Source organism: Melopsittacus undulatus, chromosome 3 (genome assembly GCF_012275295.1).
Source record: "Melopsittacus undulatus isolate bMelUnd1 chromosome 3, bMelUnd1.mat.Z, whole genome shotgun sequence".
Classification (NCBI taxonomy): Eukaryota; Metazoa; Chordata; class Aves; order Psittaciformes; family Psittaculidae; genus Melopsittacus; species Melopsittacus undulatus.
The window spans coordinates 19,016,688-19,038,481 of record NC_047529.1 but is presented as its reverse complement, the minus strand read 5'-3'; the positions used below and the strand labels follow the sequence as shown (position 1 = coordinate 19,038,481).

General features: G+C 45.2%; 2 protein-coding genes across 2 annotated transcripts; one reads left to right on the top strand and one right to left on the bottom strand.

The window, feature by feature from the left end:
• The first annotated feature begins 6,680 nt into the window (after positions 1-6,680).
• Positions 6,681-7,643, top strand: LOC101878281 (taste receptor type 2 member 105-like). Its single transcript, XM_005146495.3, has one exon. It carries the CDS (start codon positions 6,693-6,695, stop codon positions 7,641-7,643), a length of 951 nt encoding a protein of 316 aa, XP_005146552.2. The 5' UTR covers positions 6,681-6,692.
• Positions 7,644-11,367: 3,724 nt separating this feature from the next.
• On the bottom strand, positions 11,368-15,769 carry ANKRD66 (ankyrin repeat domain 66). The gene is made up of 3 exons (XM_005146428.3): positions 15,628-15,769; positions 14,221-14,449; positions 11,368-11,548 (listed from the first exon to the last, which is right to left on the bottom strand). The coding sequence occupies exons 1-3, from the start codon at positions 15,764-15,766 to the stop codon at positions 11,368-11,370; spliced, it is 549 nt and encodes a 182-aa protein (XP_005146485.2). The 5' UTR covers positions 15,767-15,769.
• Between the last annotated feature and the right edge of the window lie 6,025 nt (positions 15,770-21,794).

Here is a 21,794-nt window from a genome sequence, read left to right as displayed (position 1 = left end):
CCTTCTGCAGTAAGTTCCCCTACAAATACCCAATAAAGCAGCTTATTTTCCAGAACTGCTGATGTGTTTGCTCTCAGCAAACTTCTGAAGGCTGACTCCTTACATTTTAAACATTTTTTCTTCCCCCTCCTTGAAGCTGAGCAGTTATTTATCTGTCACTAGCCACGAGAGGCAGGAAGCCTCTGTCAGCTTCCCAGCCACATGCTCCATCACGCATCCAGAGCCTTTACAGTGTCAGCAAACCGCACAGCCTGCAAACTGTAAGCAAGCAGCCCATCAAACAACAGCCAGATGACCTTGTTCCTCTAGAAACAAGAAAGTGCCAATGACAGGACCAACGCAACCCTCCCGTTCATTTTGCTCCTTGCTCAGAGGGTCTTCCAAGTGCTGGTTTTCGCGCCATGCTCTTCACTGGGTGCACATCTGCCCTCTCAGACACCACATGAGGAGAACAGGAGCACTCCCTGGCCCTGCCCGCTATGCACCTGCTCTCCTCCTGCAAACTTGGTTTAACCCCAGGATCTGAACTGCAACCAAAGGCATCGCTGGCAGCAAACAAGAACTCTTACTGCCAAAAGCCACCTCTCATTCCCTCCACCTTGGAAATGGCTTTTTTTTCTAGTCAGTATTGTTTATCTCTCCTGCTCTGTGAGACCCCTTAGTGACTAGCCCCTTGTTATCAGGAAGCAGATGTGACCATATGTGCCTGTGACTTTCAAAAGAAACCTTTTTCCTTGAGGATTTTTGGACTGTGTATGTGATGCTTTTCTGCAGTGCTTCATTTTCTCCCCACTGCCTTTGAAAATAACAGACCCTACTTGATTCTTGTGTCCTGGCAATCAAAATACTACAGAACTCAGTACAATCATATATGTTCAATACATGTCTAAATCACTGCAGTTGGAGCCAAAGGACCCCATTCAATGCTCTCCTCAGAAGAGGGGAAATCACACAGGGTTTGCTTCTAACACAATCTTTCAGCCTCCCTCTGTGGTGCAGCTCACAAGAAACAAACTTTGATTTACCAGCAGCTAAACCCTCCTGATACAGCTCTGCATCATACTGCAACCCCTCCCTTGAAGAAGTCTTCTGAGGGTGGTTTCCTCCTGCTCCATGACACATTGCTGAAGCTCAGCTTCCTATTTTGAGGGCCCTGGATTGGTTCCAATGTCAGAATTTGACTACAAACAAAATTTGTGTCTTGTGGTACTTGCTTATGCATGTCCTTCTCTGGGGATGCCTCAAGTGGACTCCCTCCATTTTAATGGAGCTACACTAGTTTACAGCAGCTAAGTCTTGAACTGTAATTTCTTCATGAGATATTACAATGTAAGGAGAAGATTTAAATAAGGATTAATCGTTTCAAATTAATATTATTAGCCTTTCTATCTGGAAATTCAAGAGTCATGTTTAGCATGAGGTGTACAGTGATTACCATTAACAGAAGAGTATTTCTAATTACTTATTTATCTCTGTATATCTTCATTCTCACATCTCACAAAACCATGGTAAAGTCTAATAACCCTCTAAAACGACACTTGTTACTGACAAATCTTCCTACCAAAGTATGGTCTTCATCTCATGGTTTGCCCAATCTGTGCTCCCAGTGAGCACCATCTTGTTCACTCTGCACTATCCCACATGTATTGATGTATTCAGAGGAGCACTGGTCCAAAAAGGTGAAGCTCAAAGCTGCTGGGAATAGAGTAACATACTTTAGCATGTTCATTAATATCAAATATGGCTCCCACTGTTAACCCTATCTTGGAGTGTTTACATACAGCACTTAACATCAGGAAATATGTTCTTAATACAGCTGAAGACTGCATAGACTTTCACATCTACATCTGTTACCTCACATAAATGATGTTTTCCCCTGAAAGAAACATCTCACCTCTTTATCCCATTCTCAGATGGCTATTTCCTTGTACGAACCAGCTCAGAACCTACGTGTTAGTTTTACCTTTCAGACACCTATAATATTCTCTAACCCTGCCTGATATAGGCTCTGTGGCCAATTTCTCTCTTCAGGGTGCCAACCAGAAGTAGTTCTGCAGAAGCTAGTGGCAATATTCAAGTGTATGCTAACACAGCATGTCGGTACTGTATAGCATGTTGAGTATTCACCTTCATAGCTCTACCAGTGGAGCTGGAAATCACAATCATCCCCATTTGTGCTCCTGACAGTTTTGCGATGACCATGAGCAGGGCTGTTGTATATGTGTATGTTTACCATAGTACCTAAATAAGTGGCCCAATGTTCAAAGGTACTGAGCAGTTTCCAGTGAGCTCAGGTTGCATTGGCTTCCTCGGTTTGGCTCCTAAGTGCCAGTTTAAATCCTGATTTAAGAAAACAAAAGCTGCCCCAAAATGCTGTCACAAGTGTACCCATGCTCAGGGACAGATCTAGACTGGGTTCCTAGACACAGACAATAACTCGTGTCAACAACTTCCTGATCGTCCTTTTGAGCAAGCAGGAAAATCTCCTGACCTAACTTCAGACATTCACAGTGTTGGCATCACCACTGTATTAGCTTCCCTGGCACCTTTACAGTCCCTGAAGAGTAACAGGCATTTGGGATGTGAGTCAGCACACCTATTTTAGACTTCTGTTTTAGATGAGACGGTTTGTAGCTTGAAGAGTTACCTCCTGAGTGCAAAGGCAACCCACAGTGACCTGCACAGTGGTGGAGGTTGTTGGCTTCAACAGTTGCTCAAGTGAACCCAATCCTGCGTGTGAAATCAAGGATGCTCATGCATTATGCTAATGCCAACACATTAATGACATGCCAACAACTGGAGGAAGTTATTTGTTTGTTTTCCCTAAAAGAGTGCCAACAAAGGGATTTATTTCAGTAGTTAGGATGCAAATGGAAATAAAATAGTCTTTTCAATGCAGATAATACCTTTGGTTAGTCTGTTTGCATCAGTTTTAATTCCAGTGTAATATAAATAAGCTCTGGGACAGAAACGCGGCTCGGGTAGTTATGTCCTTTGTACAAACAAGAATGAAAATTAATGCTTCTAAGCTGGAAAAGCAATCATATAAAACAAAGTGGTACAAAACAGATTGCTAATACAAAATTACCCATCCAGCTTCTCAAATCTCAGGTAAGTCTGTTCTCCTTTGTAGGGCTTTAAATCAATGCAAGACTTCAGCCTGAACATGTCAAACATCTGCAGGATAACAACTTTAGCATTCAGATCTGAAACAGACAGCAGAGGGTAACAATAGCAGTTGTTTTGCTTTTATAGTATTGTAAATATCTATAATTCTAGATAGAAAGTGTGAACAAGCGTGCATTAAAACTATGAACACGTATAACAAATATCTACCTGCATGAAAGAGCAGGAGGCTCTTAGCAGAATTCCCTGAATGAAGTAATTTTGGCAGAGCTCATAGAGACAGATAATATTGTGGATAAACTGATAGTGCTGAAACAAGCAAACAGGCTTTTGGACATTCAGGGCATTGCTCCTATTTCATTGGACAATGTTATTGCATATTACTATGTCATTTTAAGTATTGTAAACTTTGAGCTCGGGGCTAGTAAACACAGGAGAAATATGCAGGATTTTAACACTGATCTAATACTAGATTTTACTCTTAAATTGTTCAAAATTTCAAATAGTGCCTAAAACTAGCTGAAAACAAGGAGAGAGAATGCTCTGAACTTTTTTTACTTCTAGAGCACCTACATTTCCTTTCTGCCTGTATTGAGGTGGGCCTGTTAAGAAGAGATAAGGCACAAAGGGTGTAGTAGTTCAACATGACTTTTCTTGAGATTAGGATTTCCTGACTTCATTATCTAGAGATGCATTGATACTAGTCGAATTGGCTGCTCATCAGCATCTGGCTGGTCACTGGGGCTGTTGTATTGAAAACAAAGTGTACTAGGGCAGAGTTGCATTGTTCTATCTGGCCAGCAGTAACAAGGGCAGCATAACGCAGCCCTTGTTATTAAATTAATTCAGCATAACTCCATAGCAAATGAAACAAAAGCAGCCCAGAGAGCTGCACAAAAAGAGAGTATATCTAATGCAAGTAATACCATGCTACCATAATAAAAAGTCTTACTACCCAGGCTGTCAGTTGGGATATAGAGGTTGGGAAATTTCCATCTGTAGGAGTTGTTTCTCAGAGCATTCCTCTCCAGCTGTTAATGAGATCTGCATGTTTGTGTTAACATTTTAAGCACAGTCTTTGCTGATGCTGGTTTAGAGCAGCAGCACATAGTGGCAAGATAATATCAACTTCAAAAAGCTTCCTTCCCATTTCTGAAATGAGATAAACAACCATTTAGGCCAGGGTAACATACCAAGGACTACAATACATGCTTTTTCAAGGACTACACAATTAATCAGGCTGCCTCATCAACCAGCCCATATCTCTCTAAACAGCAAGTGCACAGAAAGAAGCAAACAACCAACCATTACCACACTATAACATGCCAGTTCTCTGTCTGCAACTAAGGGGATTTGGGGCTGAATAAAGATTTCTGCAACAGTTTAGTAGCACCTGCCCAGAGGAGATTTTAGTCTTTTTCTCAGGCTTGTATCCTGAAATAACTGTGGACTTCTGAACATTGACACTGATATACTGGTGGAATGGACTTGTTTGGAAGTTGGGCATCTAATAGCCCAACTAGTTAGCTAACCTAGGTTAATCATCTGGGATTTTCCCATGTGATTAAAGGAGACAGACAAGGATTCTGTAGAGAGAAGAGGTTGAGCCTGAACCAAGCTGAGATTGAAGCAATTAAATCTATGTTCTCTGTGTCTCAGATCCCATTACAGATATGTGTTCATCCAGACGCCTAAATGTAGGTGTCTGGTGCCATTTGAGATGCACAAGGCTATCCATGGGCAGATAGATGAAAAGCTTGAGATATTTATTCCCTTCTGCAGTGGTACTGGGGGGACTAGCCGCAGACAATGCTGTTTTAAGCAGCTGATCCACATCTTCCATGCTTCAAAAAGCATTTGAAGATCTAATTTTACACCCTTATTTTTTGTAAGGTGCCATATTCGACACAGAGAGCTGAGACCAAACCCCAAGCACTGTATGGTCCTGCTAGTGTAACATTGTCATTTAGTGCCCTTGTAAAAGCACAGTCCCAGCACAGGCAGTTAATTTTCAGCCCTTTTGTTACAGAGATAACTTATATTCTGCTCACATACATATGAAGAAGAAAACCCCTAAGGCTACACCATGTTTTCTGTCTGTCACCAAAACCACAGGAAACTTACACCAGAGCATAAAGCAGAAAATGAGCAATGTCAGAAAATAAAAGCCCTCAGTACAATGTTCTGAAGCCCTGTGGCAGGGATGAAGGTACTTGAGCTTCACATCTTGGTCACGGATCAAGTGTAACCAACCAACTCAAGATAAATTCACATTGACAAAGCAGAAGTTGGATGAGAGCCACTGCCAAAGTTTCTCTGGGAGTTGTGCTGCAGAAGACCACAGGGGGGATGTTGCTGTTCAGCCTGGAGAAGAGAAGGCTGCGTGGAGACCTCATAGCAGCCTTCCAGTATCTGAAGGGGGACTACAGAGATGCTGGGGAAGGACTCTTCATTAGGGACTGTAGTGACAGGACAAGGGGTAATGGGTTGAAACTTAAACAGGGGAAGTTTAAATTGGATATAAGGAAGAAATTCTTTACTGTGCGGGTGGTGAGGCACTGGAACGGGTTACCCAGGGAAGCTGTGAATGTTCCATCCCTGGTGGTGTTTAAGGCCAGGTTGGACAGAGCCTTGGGTGATATGGTTTAGTGTGAGGTGTCCCTGCCCATGGCAGGGGGGTTGGAACTGGATTATCTTAAGGTCCTTTCCAACCCTAATTATTCTATGATTCTATGATTCCTCATGAGCAGCTGAATATATCACCAAATTTATGAGGAAGATTTTGGGCTTCCTACACATTTGTAATTTTTAAAGAGTAGCTCCTACATTTATATCCCCCAGAAAACAAGAGCATCATTCTGAAGAGAGAAAATGCTGGTGGTTTATTTCATGTAGCTGTATAGCCATTTGTTGGGTTTAATTTTTTTCCTGATTACACCAGCCAAGATCTAGTTTGTAACTGTGGTCCCAATGTGCAACGTATAAGGCCCTGTACAAACTCAAAGTCTATTGGCAGTCCATGCTCTACAGAGGCATTGCCAGTAGGAAAGCTAACATAGATCTCAGTGCCTCTGGAGGACCAATATGAGCTCCAGTTTCCAACATCTTGGTTGAATTTTACATCTCCTGGTCTCTCAGATGAAAGAGTGACTTCCCTGCCTGTGTTTTGCTGAGCGCACCCCTCCACATGAGCATCACAAGTGACAAAGGGACAGAAGAACACAGATCATGAATCTTGACAGTGATCAGTCATGGGACAGTCACTAAATCACAACATTGTCCATTGCAGAAAAACATCCACATTGTTTGTGCCATCCAGCACAGCTCTTGCGACCTGAAATTCAAATACTGAAGACTGACACTGGTACCAGGTAAGGGAATACCCAGCACATTTACATGCCTGCACCTGCCCTGCTCTGAACAGGAGCAGCACCAAAATCCCAGCCCTCTTCCCTGCTCTATAAAGCTCCTCACATGATACTCATAGAACAGCAGTTGCTAACCTGCGTTAAGCATTGGTGCGACAACCTACTTTTCCAGCAGAGCATCACCATCCATCTTGGAGGATGAGTTTCTGCTACTCTCAAGAAGAATTCAATGTCACTTCATATGATACCCTGGCTATTGCCATCATCACATTTCAGGCAGTTGCTGGCATGTGGATAAATGCTTTCATCATTTCTGTGATTTGTATTTCTTGGGTCAAAAAGAAAAGCTTTAACTCTAATGAGAAGGTCTTGCTGTTTCTAGGATGCTCCAGGTTTGCGTATTTGGTCATCACATGGGTGTATTGTTTTCTCTCAATAATTTATCCCACACACTTTTTTGTTCACCCCATACCCCAAGTGGCTGCAGCTATTCAAAGCTTTTTAAATTTTTCCAACTTGTGGGTTTCTGCCTGTCTGTGTGTTTTTTATTGCGTAAAAGTTGCCAATTTCAGGTACACCTTCTTCCTCTACCTGAAAGAGAAAATTGACAGGATTGTGCCATGGCTGTTGCTGGGTTCAGTGCTTTTATCTCTGGTCATCTGCATCACCGTCTACTTCGTCACTGATAAGGCAAACTGTATCCACCCCAATTCCACCGCCATAGAAAACTTCTGGAAAATGGATGTCAGAATGAGTGAAGAGTTTTTTCCTGTTTTTCTTATCAGCGGCTTTGGATTTGCCACTGCATTCATGACAGTCGTCTTTTCTGTCCTACTCATCTTTTCTCTCTGGAGACAAAAACGCAAGATGCAGACCAGCTCAATGAAGGAACTCAACATGGGCGCCTATATCAAAGCCATAAAATCTATTCTGTCCATCTTCATCATTTACAGCTTAAATTTTATATGTTTGATCTTGACACTGATTTTTGCCACAAAGAAGGAAAATACTGTGTCATTTCTCATTTTCATATTTCAGTATTCTTTTCCGTCTCTTCATTCCCTTACTCTGATTTTCAGCAATCACAGACTGGAAAACGCACTGCTAAGGACTCTGCCCTGTGTAAAGTGCAAGGTTTGCAAGAAGTAGGAACTGTAATAAAAGCTGAAGCCCATTAAAAATGTTGATATTTTGTTATAAAACCCAAGTAATTTAATCTCTAATGAAACTCTCCAGTCAGTGTAGATGATACAGATGTTCTACCTTCACTATCTAAGTTAAGAAAGCTTCATTGCAATTCTTTCAATTATTCTGAGTTAAATGAGTTACTATTAACATTTATACAATTCTTTTTGTTATTGTCAATAACAAAGTAAATCAGACCTGGTACATGGGCTAGATGCAAAAGCAGAATAACACTACTGCAAACCTCCTAAAAATTTGGTATCTGCTGATTGAAACTATTGAACTGAACATGTTTATATGTATCTGTTGTTTTCCATTGATTTCTCCTTTCACTGTCCATAATGAGCTGTATCACTATCATGCATTGGTTTATAACATGTGTGAATATGTTGATCATTATTATTCACCAGAGGTGCTAACTGGCTTTAGCAATGCAGAAATGGCCTCAGGGTGGACAGGTCGGGTGGAAAGCCCCCGTACCACACCAGCCTCATGTGTCCTCTCTCTGCCCCACTTCATGTGAAAACATGATTTCCCCTTCTCTGTGTGACTGCGCTCCTGCTCTGCTTTTTCTTTCTCATGACATCTGCTGTTGCAAATGGACTCTGGAACAGTAAAGCACAGAGGACAATGGCTTTTGTGCAAGGTGTGGTCTGGGATGAAGTCAAGCTTTCTTCTTGCAGTGACCCCCTGCAGTTGTACACGGAGTTCATGCCAGGCGCTGACAGATGTGGGGTCTATGGGAGCCTCTCCGAGGCAAGGTCAAGGCTGCCTCATGCAAGGGAAAGCCAGCTCCGTAAAGCTCCAATGGACCCAGCACAGCAGGACATAGCTCAGCCCATCAATGGTGCTGGTGGTGCCTCTGCAAAAATATCTTTAAGAAGGGGAAAATCACTGCCCAGCAGTGAGGAGTGAAGGAAATTGTGAGAAACAGTCCTGCAGCAAACAGGGTCAGAGAAGGAATGGAAGGAGTTGCTCCAGGCACCAGAGCAGAGATTCCCCTGCACCACATGGAGGTCCACAGTGGAGCAGATATCCCCCTGCAGCCCATGGAGGACCCCACGCTGGAGCAGAGGGATGTGGACATGCCCCTAAGGACTGAAACCTGTAGGGAGCCCACACCGAAGCAGGCTTATCCTGAAGGACTGCAAACCATAGGAGGGACCCATGTTGGGACACGGGAAGAGTGTGAGGAGGAAGAAGTGGAAAAGACAATAAATTCTGGATTAACCACAATCTCTGTTCCCCATTTCCCTGCACTGCTCAAGGGAAGGAGGTAGAGAAGCTGGGAATGAAGGAGTGAGGCTGAGAAGAGGGGGTGGAAGTAATGTGTTTTGGTTTTGTTTTTGTTCTTCATCATCCTACTTTTATTTTCAATTGGCTATAAATTAAACTGATCTTTCCTAAGTCAAGTTTGCTTTGCTTGTGATGGCAATTGGTGAGTGATCTCTCTGTCTTCATCTTGACCCATGAGCTTTTTCACCTGTGAGCAAAAGACCATTCTCTTTCCTCTTCCTCTCCATCCCCACAAAAATGAAAGGGGAAGAGCTTAAAAGGAAAGTGCAAGGAGCTGTTTTTAAATCATCAGCTTTCACACTTTTCTGGCTTTTCCTGCAATAATAAAGCCAAAAAAAAAAGGTTACATTTGTATTGCTCTGTAATAAAGATGGGTTCAAAGGGTTTTATTCATCTGATCAAACTCAGACACTCAGAGGACACTGCCTTTAGCTGTTTGCCTTTAGCTGTAACTGTGCTTTTTAGATTAGATGCCAGACTCTACAGAGTCCCACTTTGACAGCAGGTGACATTACACCACTCAGTCTGTTGAGAGACTCTGTGTCCAGACAGAGGCAGATCTTACACACCTCTTCCAGACATGTGTCTCCAGCTTTAAAGGCCTTTTTAAAGGGCAGGAACTACCACACCTCCCTTCTTTCCCTCTGTTACTCATGCAGTTGATCGTTTAATGTGACGGTCAAAATCACAAGACCATCTTACTCCCTAAAACCCATGCAAGGTCATCCCTCAAAACCTCACATGCCACAAAATTCAGCAGGCAAAACCAACATCTTGCAGATGTTATCACACAAAAAGAACACAGCCCAATTAAGCCATTATGAAGATACCTTTTTCCACCTCTATAAACCCCTTGTGAACATCATGCACAATGCAGCATCACCCTCCAGTTTCCAGTATCCAGTCTCACCCAGCTGGCACTGTAGGAGATAGGTTATGAAACAGCACAGCTGCAGTGCACAGCCCGTATGGTAAAGGTGCTCTCAGGAGAGATGAAGTAATGTGCCCAGCCCCAGGGAAAGTGTTCCTCAACTACAGGACACTCCACCAGCTGGCCTCAGGGCTAGAAACAGCCCTGTTTAGTTTGTCAGTATGGCAGCAGGTACTCTGTCCAACACGTGTCTCCACTTTCACTGTCACCAATTCGTCAGGCCAACTGTGAATGGAGTTGATGTCTCACATGACTTAGGAATTACAAATCATAGAATCATCAAATGGTTAGGGTTGGAAAGGACCTTAAGATCAAGACAAAGCTGGGAGCTTGACTTTTTTTCCCATAGGCACCTTGATTCATCTGGGATGCCTAGGGTACCTGAGGCATGGGGTTAGGAGCTACAGCACAAGATCTTCTGTAGACCTGCGGGGTCAGTCTGGGTACTTGTGAGCATCTCTCGTGGCTTAGGCACGTCTGTGTGGATAGCTGAATTAATCCCTGGAAATCTAGAAGAGGGAGATGGATCACAGCACTGCTGGCTACAGCTGCAGTGCTCAAGTGCTGTGCGAACGACACCTGTAACCAAGGCACTCCAGAGGCACCAGGTCTGGGTAGTGGAGGGCAAGCAGATGGGAAAGGAGGCAGATACACAAGAGCAGGAGAAGCAGACACGTAAAAGATGTCAGAAGTCAATACAAATGGCTGCCTGCCACTGCTGGCATGGAATGGAAAACTGCTTTGGGTCAAATCCAAACTTTATGATTGAGAAGTGAAACACTTAAAATTTATTTTCCCATGAAGAGTGTTGAAGTGCAGAGGGACAGCCCAGGACCAGCTCCACAGCATTCCTATGAGCATAGACATAAAAATGGCTGGGGGCACTGCTAAAAATAAGGCGGTGCTCTAACTGTCTTGGCAGCCACGCATGTCTGAAAGAAGCAACAAGAGTAAAAGGTCAACATCAGTGCCTCCCCTTCAGCCAGAAGAAACACCTACACTCCACTCTCAAAGTGAGAGGCACCACCAGAGGCTACAAGCCCCTACAGAGCCTCCTGGTGACTCAGAATGAAAGCAAATAAGCAAAGGCCATGGACATCAGCAGAGTGAGCAGAACAGTCCCAGGTGCTTTCATTAATCAGGAGCAAAACCATTTCCCTCTCAGACAATATAAGAAACTGCTGTCATTCCTGTAAATTTATATATTTCAGTGAATTCCAGTATAAGTGTATTTAAACATCCTCTGCAATTTTCCGAGATCTGACACATACAGACACACAGAAAGAGGCACATGTACATGCTCAATGTGAACAAGAGTATTTACAGTACATCATAGGGATGCATCCTGGTGGCCATCTGCTTCTGTTCACCCATATTTTCACCCTGCAGGTGCACCTGAGGTCTGTCAGGGTTGTTGTTCTGCACTGCAAGTTGCCAGTGGCACCAAACAGGCAGGGCACACTACTGCTTCCCCCTTTGTTTTCGACTTTTCTGTTGCGCAAAGGATGTATAGCTCTTCCAAGAACATGGTGGGTTTCTCTTCAGTTCTTCTTTCTTGAGTTCCCAGTCTTCATCAATCTGGTCTAATGGGATTCCTTTCATTGCTGCTGTCCTGCGATAGTTTCTGCTCTCCACCTCTGCTCTGGAGAAGAAAGCAAGAGAGCATCTTCAATACAATACTGGGCACAGCACAGTCACACAACCACTCCTAAGCAGCCCATCTACATAGTGTATTGATATGTTCACAACACTGTTGCCAGCAATACATAAGAAAACACTGAAGTTCATCCCAAATCTAACAACATTCATCACCCCATGCAACCAGGTACTCACTGGGAGTTGGGCTGAAGTGGGAAACCCTTGGTAAGGCTCAAAGATTGGACTTTCACCATCAGAATCATAACTTTAGCCATCAAAGCTCTCAAAGACTGATCTTGTGAATGTCTGTGGTTTTAAATAGGCTTAACCACATTTAATGCAACTGTACATGGTATATTAACTCACTGCAACACTCCCAGTTCCTTTTTTTTTACTACTCATTCATAAGTACTAGAAACTCTTACTGCCAAATGACAAGTACATCTATCCTTCACTTCCAAGTCATACAACATAGAATCATGGAATGGTTTGGGTCAGAAGGGACCTCTGAAGGTCATGTCAACCACCAAGATTAAAGTCACTAGTTCTCTTTCACTGGGCACTCTTAAGTGTAAATCTTGCCCAAAAGAAGACACACCCTTTACTCCTACTTCAGACAACTATTTTTGTAGGTACTCACTGTTCATGAAGGTCTGTCAGAAATATCACTAGATATCAGTAAAAATCCTTTTCTCTGTAATACAGCAGTTCTGTCACAACAGTGCAATGGTGTTCTGGCTGAAAGCAAGGAGCAAACCCAATGGCTCCACAGAGATGAACTGGCTTACTCTCTCTATACACACATATGTTTGAGAAAGATGGTCAGTGCCCCATTGTCTGACAGTGTTTAAGAGGCATTTGGACAATGCTCTTAATACATGCTTTAACTTTTGGTCATTCATGAAGTGGTCAGGCAGTTGGACTGGACGATCATTGCAGGCCCCTTCCAGCTGAACTATTCTATCCTATTGTATTATATTCTATTGTATTCTGTTCTAAAGTATCTGCTACCAAGGGCAAGAAACCTCTTTCTGGGCACTTTTTTATATATGTATTTTGGTGTATACACACACACACGTGCGCACACACATATTATGAATGCATATATGCCCTGGACTTAGAATAGCTGGAGCCTTTGGTGCATTCTACACTCAGCACTTTGCAGAGAGCTGGTGGCAGGCACGGGCAGTGCTCTCACAGCATCCACGGTAAAGCCGTCCTCATGCAAAAAACCCTGATGCAAATCATGTGTTTGTTATCCAGAATCAGCCATGTTTTGAAGGCTGTTTCCTGTCCTTTGCATGCCCATGCAAACCTCAGTGAGCGGCAGATACTCTGTAGCAGAATATTATTGATATTTGCATGTTAATAATATTTACATGTTGATACATGTAACATTTCCATGTTGATGTGCAGCTGGCACACCTGGGGTCAGAGACACAGCGTGCAAGGATCATGGTGGTGCTAGATGGAGGCAAACTGGGGTTTAGGAAGGATTTGAATGCTCAGAGCCCTGTTATAATACACATGCCTGCACTTGGCACAGACCCTCAGACTTTAGAAAATTGCCTTTTCACTCTTTTTGCATGAGAGGCAAATATCCAAAAGTGACGGTGATGCTCTGTAACAAAATATCCCTCATATTTATATACTGATAACACGCACACCATGAGCGGAGGACAGACCTACTGTGCTGCACAGCATTAGAGTGGAGATACACACTTCATTTTCTGTCTGCAGTGCCCATCGGTACTGCCCAGATTCCTTCAGAGCCACAGAGTGCTGCCTCTGGGCATCACCTCTGGGACGTTCTGCACAACTGAAAGAGCAGGTGTAATTGTGATATTAGTATACTAAAAAAGTCAGTAATTCATCCTGATTAACTCCAAGTTTGCTGATATGAGGATGTGAAACTGCTGCATGAGGGTGAAGGTGTTCTCTGTGGTTGTAAATTATAGTGGTTTGACTTAAAAAAAGGGCTTGTGAGCCCCAGTGATAACTCTTGGCTGCTCACAGGCTGTGTTATGGCTGTGAGGTGATCTCACAGCCTTCAAGTGTCTTATACAATGTCCTAGGCATGGGCACTCAAAGCATCTTCCCAGTTGTTAAATTGTTCCAGCCATGCCACTAGATGAGGCATGCAGCAACAGGGTGAGTGAGGACAGCATGTGGGTCTGAGAAACAAGTTTTCCACCTCCGTCAGCCACCTCAGAAACCCCTACATTAGCTACATGAGTCATAGAATCATAAAATCCCAGAAAGGTTTGGGTCAGAAAGGACCTTAAAGCTCATTCAGTTCCAACCCCCTGCCACAGGCAGGTACACATTTCACTACAGCAGGTTGCTCCAAGCCCTCTCCAGCCTGACCTTGAACACTGACAGGGATGGGGCAGCCACAGCTTCTCTGGGCAACCTGTGCCAGGGCCTCAGCACCCTCACAGGGAAGAATTTCTTCCACGTAATAAGTACTAGAGTGAACCTTGCCACTGAGCTTTGTTAAGTCACACTTTCACAAGTTAATATTAAACCCACTTTTGCTCATACCTGTGGTGGTGATTCTTTGAGCGACCCTAAACCACTCATTTGTGACCTACAGGTGTAGTCAGCAGGCTCCTCAATGAGGATTTGTGACAAGCCCCATTGGCTGCCACAGTGGCACTAGCCATGGCTACTCACCTTTCTAAGAACCTGGAGCAGTCTTGGTGACCGTAGATTTCCGCAAGCCTCCGGGGGGTGTCACCGAAGAGGTCAGCCGCATCCATGGCAGCATGCAGGGAATGAAGGGTGCGAAGCACACCCAGCCTGCCCGCCTCGGCAGCAAAGTGAGCTGGAGTCCAGCCCACCTCAGTCCGCAGGCAATGCCGGGCGCCATGATCCACAAGGAGCTTGACCAGCTCCGATTGCCCTTGTGTCGCACAGCAAAACAGGGAGAGAAGATGCACACGCATTAGACTTTATACCTTCAGGATGCTGAAGATGGACACACACAGCTGATCATAATACCCTCACCATGCAATGATGGATTTTACTCATGACCTGGCCATGATTTATCAAATAAATGATACTCATTAGAAAATGCTGATTTTTTTCCCTCAAACTAAACTGCTTCCAGAAGAATTTTGCAACAAGTCAACAATACAATCAAAAAGATTTCTATTAATTTCTGAACTGCACACCTCAATTAGTCATGGACTGTCTGGCTGACTATTTCATTGTTTCGTTTTGGGTTTTAATTCAATGCAAACTAAAATGTAAACATTAAAAAACTGCAAAACCTGTGAATATCTTTACTAAAACAAAGGTTTATTTGATAGCAGACAGAGAAATTACTTGCTGGTGCTCAAACAAGTAATAATCCACCAGGGCAAAAGTAAAATGGTGTCAAATGCAAACCAGCAAATCACATACTCCATTTCTGAGCAGACAGGTTCCATGATGTGAGATCCCTACGTGTAACAAATGCTCTAGTATACAGGAGGACACTGTGTACAATTACACATTATATGTCATTGCATACATATCTTTTTGTGGCTGCAAAGGCATATTTGACTTTAACAGACACTTCTGACAGGGAAAGACCAAATGGGAGCTGCAAACAATTCTGGTCCTTTTTTGTTCATTCAACCAGGTGGGATAAAGGGAGGGAAGTGTAAAACACACTGTAATAATTTTGTTCTATTGGGTTTGATAAATACCTGGTACGAATACAGTGGGTTTGACTTTCTACTCACTCAGGCAGATGTACATGAGAAATCATTCCTTTGCACTGTATGAAGCCATCTCTTAGAAAAGTAATGGGGGGGACAAGCAGACATGTTATATGCACATATCATGTAAGCTAAATTTCCACATGATGGAAAAAGCTTTAAAAAACCACTTTGATGGCCATCCCGTAAATTATTTTGGAGGCAGATTTTCCAATTAAATTTTTATTTTCCTTTTTCTCGCTTATTAAGGACAGAACAATCAGATACAAGCTGTGAATACCACCAGCATTAACTGCCACCATAGTGAGATGTAATTACAATCAGCATCACCTATGATGCCAGTTTGTGGAGGTAACAGAGCAAGGGGTACCCTTACCTTTTGCAGCAGCCCAGTGCAGTGGGGTCCTGTCGTGCCAGTCAGCATCCTTGTGATTTGGGTCGCAGCGCCCTGTCCTCAAAATCTCATCCACCAGGTCATAGTCCCCCACAGCCACAGCTTCGTGGAGCTCTGTCATGCTACACACTTCAGAAAGGTGCCTGGTAAAAGAGTGATGGTTGATTAGTGGGTGTTACTGATGTATCGGCTTCTCTCAAGAGTAACAGATCAAGCAGCATCTATATTAAAAATGAGACACGCACCGTGAGAATCCAGGATTTATCCAAAAATACGGAAAAAGGGATGAGTAGGGAAAAAGGAAAAGTTTATCCAAACTAGTGATCACAGACTGACAGTGATGTTTGGTTTGTAGCCACAGAAATCTGGAGCAAAGTGCAGCCCTATATACAGAGGACTTCTACATAAAACCAAGTTGCATTTCTCAAGGATGTTGCTAACAAACAGCCAGCTCAGGCCAAACATTGGGGTCTGTTAGTACTCAGTACCATAGAAACTGGCTCCTCCCTTGCCAGAGCTGCAGATCCATTATTGGTGGTGCTTTATTGCAATGAAAGAAATGACAGTGAAGGTATCTCCTGTTGTTCTTTGGTGCAAATAATCAAGCTATGGTGTGTTGTTTCAAAATCCCACCTCCATAGCCTTGCTTTATGTTTTGTATTGCATTTACTCCATGGAGTAATTTTCACAGATTGAAAGAGTGTGATTTCCACATTCAGCATGTTGGAAAGGACCAACATGGGAGCTTGCAGAGACTGATGTAAGGGAAGGTTTGCAATCCTGGTGTCTACATCCTGGGAGCCAGAGGTGGATGGTGCCATTTCCCTGCTCCCAACTCCTATAAACTTCCCAACCACATCCCAAATCCAGGCTGGAAAGACACACAACCATCTCTACCCTGCTTTCGTGTAAGAAAAGGATGAGATTAAAAAGGTCAGAGGGAACCACCAAGCAGGTCCCCTGACTTACATAGTTGGACTGTGTAACCCAGATACAAGACAAAGACCCATACATGACATTTACTGAGTTTAACTCCTGCACATCAGGGAATATCTGAATATATTACAAGATATAATAAATTTTGGAGCTCCTCAGTAGGCTACCAAAGTATCATTGGCTTTGGCATGTCCCTGTTGCTTTAAGCACTTACGTACCGCCTCCTCCTCATTGCCTCACTAACATTGAAGCACCTGTCCCTTTTATTAAATAAACATCTTCAGAGTTGTTTTTCAAGACCTTTCATCAGCATTAAATCTATCTTGAAAATGTTATGCTTTAGTGCGTCCAGTCCATCACTGAAATGAGTGTTGGACAAAAGTGCAGGAAAATTAGTAATAATCTTGGACCTTTTCATGCCACTTTCTTGTTCTTTTTCAAGGAATTGCCAACAGAATTCATAGTATAAAATTATAACTTAAATTTCAAGCACCTTTGTGATCTGCTAGCTTCAGTTCATACCCACACATGTATATGCAAAGGGGAAGAAGAGAAGCCAACAAGCACCCCCAGAGCTCACCAGCTCTCCAAAGACGCAGCTTCACAAGCCAAATTTTACCTCCTGTCCCTCCCCTGCTGCCTCTCTTTGCTGGCCTTGAAGCTCAAATGGCTGTTTCATCAGCTGGATCAATCTGTTGCTCTCTCAGGAAACTGATGGTTTATTTCTGGTGTTGATTTGGGGGTTAATTCCTTAAACTCTGCGTTATCGAGGAGCAAACGCCAGGGCTGTGTAAAGGAGTGGGGGAGCAGGTGCAGATCCGCCCAGTCGGTAGGGACCTGCACTTGATCCATCTTAAACTGCTCTAGTTGGCCCAAAAGTGTGATTGTTTTCCCTGGAATGTTGTTATCCCCTTTTCACGAGGCCAGGGGAAAAGATGTGGGTGTTTATGAAGGAACCTTGATCCAAAGGGCAGCGCTCTCTCCCCTGCTGCAGGTCCCCCCTCCTCACCCAAAAGCACCCCGCAAGCGCCGCAGCTCCTCCGGAGGATGTTGCAACCTGGCTGTGTGGATTTCCTCACTGGGATCCCAGTGCCTGACCCGCCAGGCTCGGCAGCACCGGAGGACGGCCGGGAAAGCTCACAGCCGCATGCCAGCAGCTCCATGCATACACCGCCTCGGCCGTGCCAAGGCAGAGCCCAGCGCCTCAGCAGCGGCGGGGTCCGGTGCGGCGCGCAGTGGTTTTCAGGGATGGCTCCATGCCAGACACTTTTCCAGGCCCAGCGGCGGGCTCTCCCGGGAAGATTGTCCCATCTGAGCACTAAGGCAAAGGTTGGTCCCTCCCCTTCAGGGAGAGCCCGGCCGCCGGTCTGCCCACGAGAGAGACGTCCTCCTGCGGGAGCAGCCGCCTCTCCTCGGGTTCCGGAGGGACGACGGTGGCCGACGAGTCCGTCCCGCACGTCCGGACAGCGGGACGGGAGCGGAGGGCAACGGGGACACTGCACGCCAGGTATGTGGAGTGCCAGGCACTGCTACACAGGGAAGAAGGGTCCGGGGACAGCGTGGGGAGGAGCAACCGTGGTGCGAGGGGGTTTTAAGGAGCTGTGCAGTCCCTGGCTCCCACTTCTGCCTTCATCCTGCTCTTCCCGAAGCCTGTCCCAAATCCTCACGGGCTCAGGCTTCTCCACTTCCTCCCAGTCCCTTATCCGACCCCAAATCCCTGTGTGTCCCCGCAGAGGGGTCAGATTGGCTCTGGGTGAGCTGCATGGGGGTCATGGTGGACATGCCGCTTCCTGCTGTGTGTACAGCCAATGTTCAGAGGAAAAGGGAAGGGAGTTTTCCTGCAGGGAAAAGTCGCCCACCTCCTGACATGGACATGCCCAGCGTGGGGATGAGAGGCAGCAGTCCCAGGCTGCCCCAAGGGAAACTCAGGCTAGATGGAAGGGGAAAAAATAATTCACAGCAAGTGTGATTAAACTCTGCTTCATGTGTCCAACACTGAGACATGCAAAACTGAGGCAGCCCTATACATACCCTGCTTTGAGCCGGGCTTTGGACTACATGATCTCCAATGGTCCTTCCCAACCTAAATTCTTCTGGGAGGCTGCAAGGGGCACAGAGCGTGAGGCTGTGGGTGCTCTGCATTATGGCATTCATCTCCCCCAGACCCCGCATCTGCAAGGTGGGACACTGCACTCTGGCTGCTGTTGGAGCTGGCAGAGAGGGAGATGATGGGTTTGGGATGTGGTTTCCCCTGGTGTACTTTAAGCCCAATGAGCTCAGCTGCAGGTGACAAGGTGGTGGACTGTAACATTAGTCAGCCACTAACAGAGCCTGCCTATACCTTAGCCTGTGACACAACCACCTCCAGGAGCAGTAGGCAGTGGCTCTTCAGGGCAGGAACCAAGGGTGGCAAAGCCATCTGGGCTTGCACTTACCAGCCCTGCTGACACGATATACAGCAGCCAAGAAGCTCTTGTGACTTACTACTGTGGACACGCAGAGTCCTCTAACAGGCAGCTCTAGGTGGAAACAGGAGATGCTCAGATCTCTGTCTCTGGAGGTTATTATTGGTTTGCCTCCCCTTTTGCTTTCCCTGCTGGAAGTGAAACAATTTATGTCTTCAAAATCAGATAATATAAGGGCAGAAGGGACCTATCTGGAGTGGAGCTGTGCTTGCAGGGAATTGAAAGTGGTCATTCTCACTGAAGGAGGTACACTTGAATTTAGCCCTTGGATCCAGAAGCTCCAGGTTATTGGAAGGCTGAACACAAGGTGCCTCCTCCTGCCGATTCCAAAGTGCTGCCTGCTGCTTCCACCCAAAGACCCCATGTCCCACCCCCATTTCCCAGCCACGCAGCAGACAGGTCTTCCACCGCCCAGGTCCTGCTGCAGGCCCAAAGAGTTCCTTTGGTGACTAAAATGAGGCACTTAGGAGCAGGGGCCAGAACTGGGGCTTTAAGGTAAATGCTGTCAGAACTCTTAAGAGTACTTTCCCCCTCCAGACCCAGTGAATGTTGAAATGTTTTGATATCTGGGGTAGGGTCTACAGTGATCCCATGCCCCAGTGATGGGAAATTGCTCTGGTTCAACCTGCAGTACCAAATCAGTCAGGGAATGTACTTAAATTACCAAAGGGGGCAGTGACACATCCATCTGCTGCAGAGCATCTCACTGGGGAGTGCTACTGAGATGAGCACATCAGGACATGGCTGGAAGGACATGGCCTAACCTGGGATACAGGAGCAACACTTGAAAGGCTGGGAATCACCCAGCTCCACCTTTGCTTCTGTGTCTCCATTTTTCATCATGAGAAAGCATGTGCCCTCCTTCCCCAGCCTCATGTGCCATATGTGCTCATGGTGATGTGCTGTCACCAAATTACTGAGGTCAGCACCACCCCTGCACTAAGCCACACCAAGATGTTAACAATCATGGAATCACAGAATAGTTTGGGTTGGAAGAGACCTTAAAGCTCATCCAGTTCCAATCCCCCTGCCACAGGCAGGGACACCTTCCACTAGAGCAGATTGCTCCAAGCCTCATCCAGCCTGGCCTTGAACACTTGCTGGATGGAAGCAGCTTTTAAAGAGGGCTGTGTGCTTGTTTACTGGATAAAAAGAAGTGTCTCACATCAGTGGAAAAATACACATTAGCATCTCAGTGACAGCCTGGGCCATTTGCACTCTGCAGCACAAAAGGCTCAGTGTGAAGAGCTCTCTTTCTGCTCCCCCACGTTGGCCATTCCCTGCTCCCCCCCCCTCCCCCCCCCCTTCCCCACTTTTGCAGCCTTCAAATAAAGGACAAGCCAAGGTCAGGGGAAAACAAAGAGGAAAAAAAGTAAAACAAGCAGGGAAAAACTCGTCTAAAACTGTAGGCACTGGTAAAACCTCCCCTGCTGCTGCCCACTGTCCAAGTGAGAACTGCTGCATAGCAACTGCTTCGTCCTCCCTTGTTGGAGAAGCCGGCACCTCTCCATCCCCCAGCTGCTGGGATGGATACTTATAGAGGTGACAAAGATGAGGTTTTTTTCAGGCACAGGGACAGGTCAGCCCAACACCAGCACCCCCATCCTCTGTTCTCCTCCACCAGTAACTCCCCACAGGCTGCATGGAGATGCTGAGCAGCCTGAGGAATGGCAAACACAGTGGGGAAAGTGCCGGGAAGAAGCACAGTGATACCCACAACCCTGTCCTGCTGCTCTCATGTGCCTAAGCTCTCCCACTGCAAGCTCCCAGAGCACTGGAGAGTTTGCAGGACCTATCCCCCAAAAGCACAATGACAGATTACCTCCTCGTGCCAGCTTACACAGACCCAGGGAAGTCAGTGCCAATTTATACTAACACTGGATCCAGCCTTGGAATTTAAGCACCCGGAAAGGCTGTTGGAGCTAGTTTCTGCACCCTTTCAATCCCCAGCTCCAGAGCTGTTGCAGGAACTGCCTGATGACAGCCACAGCATGTTGGCTTTGGCAAACAAACTCAAACCCTACAGGCCAAACTACAGGCCAAAACCACCATTACACATAAGGAAGCCATCATCTGCCTGACAGCATTCATAAGCACCAATGTGATCATGCTGCTGTCAGGTGCAACTTCAACTTCCATTTTCACACTGAGACAACACCCTGTTTATTGCTGTGGATCCAGTATTGTCCAGGGCATGGGTGGACTCCAGTTGTTAAAAATCTAGGGGCAGGACGCTCATCTCAGACATCACCTGTTGTACGACCAGCTGGGCTGCAGGATTCCAGGCTTAAGACGTACACAGGCTGGGGTAAAGGTTGGACTTGATGATCTTGAAGGTCTTTTTCAATCTAGCTGATTCTGTGATTCTATGATAAACATACAGCATAACATTCTATGATAAACATACAGCATAACATTCTGTGATAAACAGCCTGATGCATTTCTTAAGTAAGAATGTAAGATTTTGATTTCTAGTACTGCAGGAGGAGAGCTGGCATGATGGATGCTGTTATCTCACAGTATCCATAAGAAAATAATTTCCCAGCATTTAATTTAACAGCTATAGGGTTTTTGGATTGTTTCTCTTCTGCTACAGGTGCTGGAGGCACATAAATGATGACAAGTTGGGTTAGCACAAAAAGAACAGGCATATGTTGTAAACTACAGAGCTAACAGGATGCAGGTTCAGCATTTCTTTTTCTGCTGTTCCTTTTGGAGGTAGACAACCTGGGCAGAACAGCGGTTTAG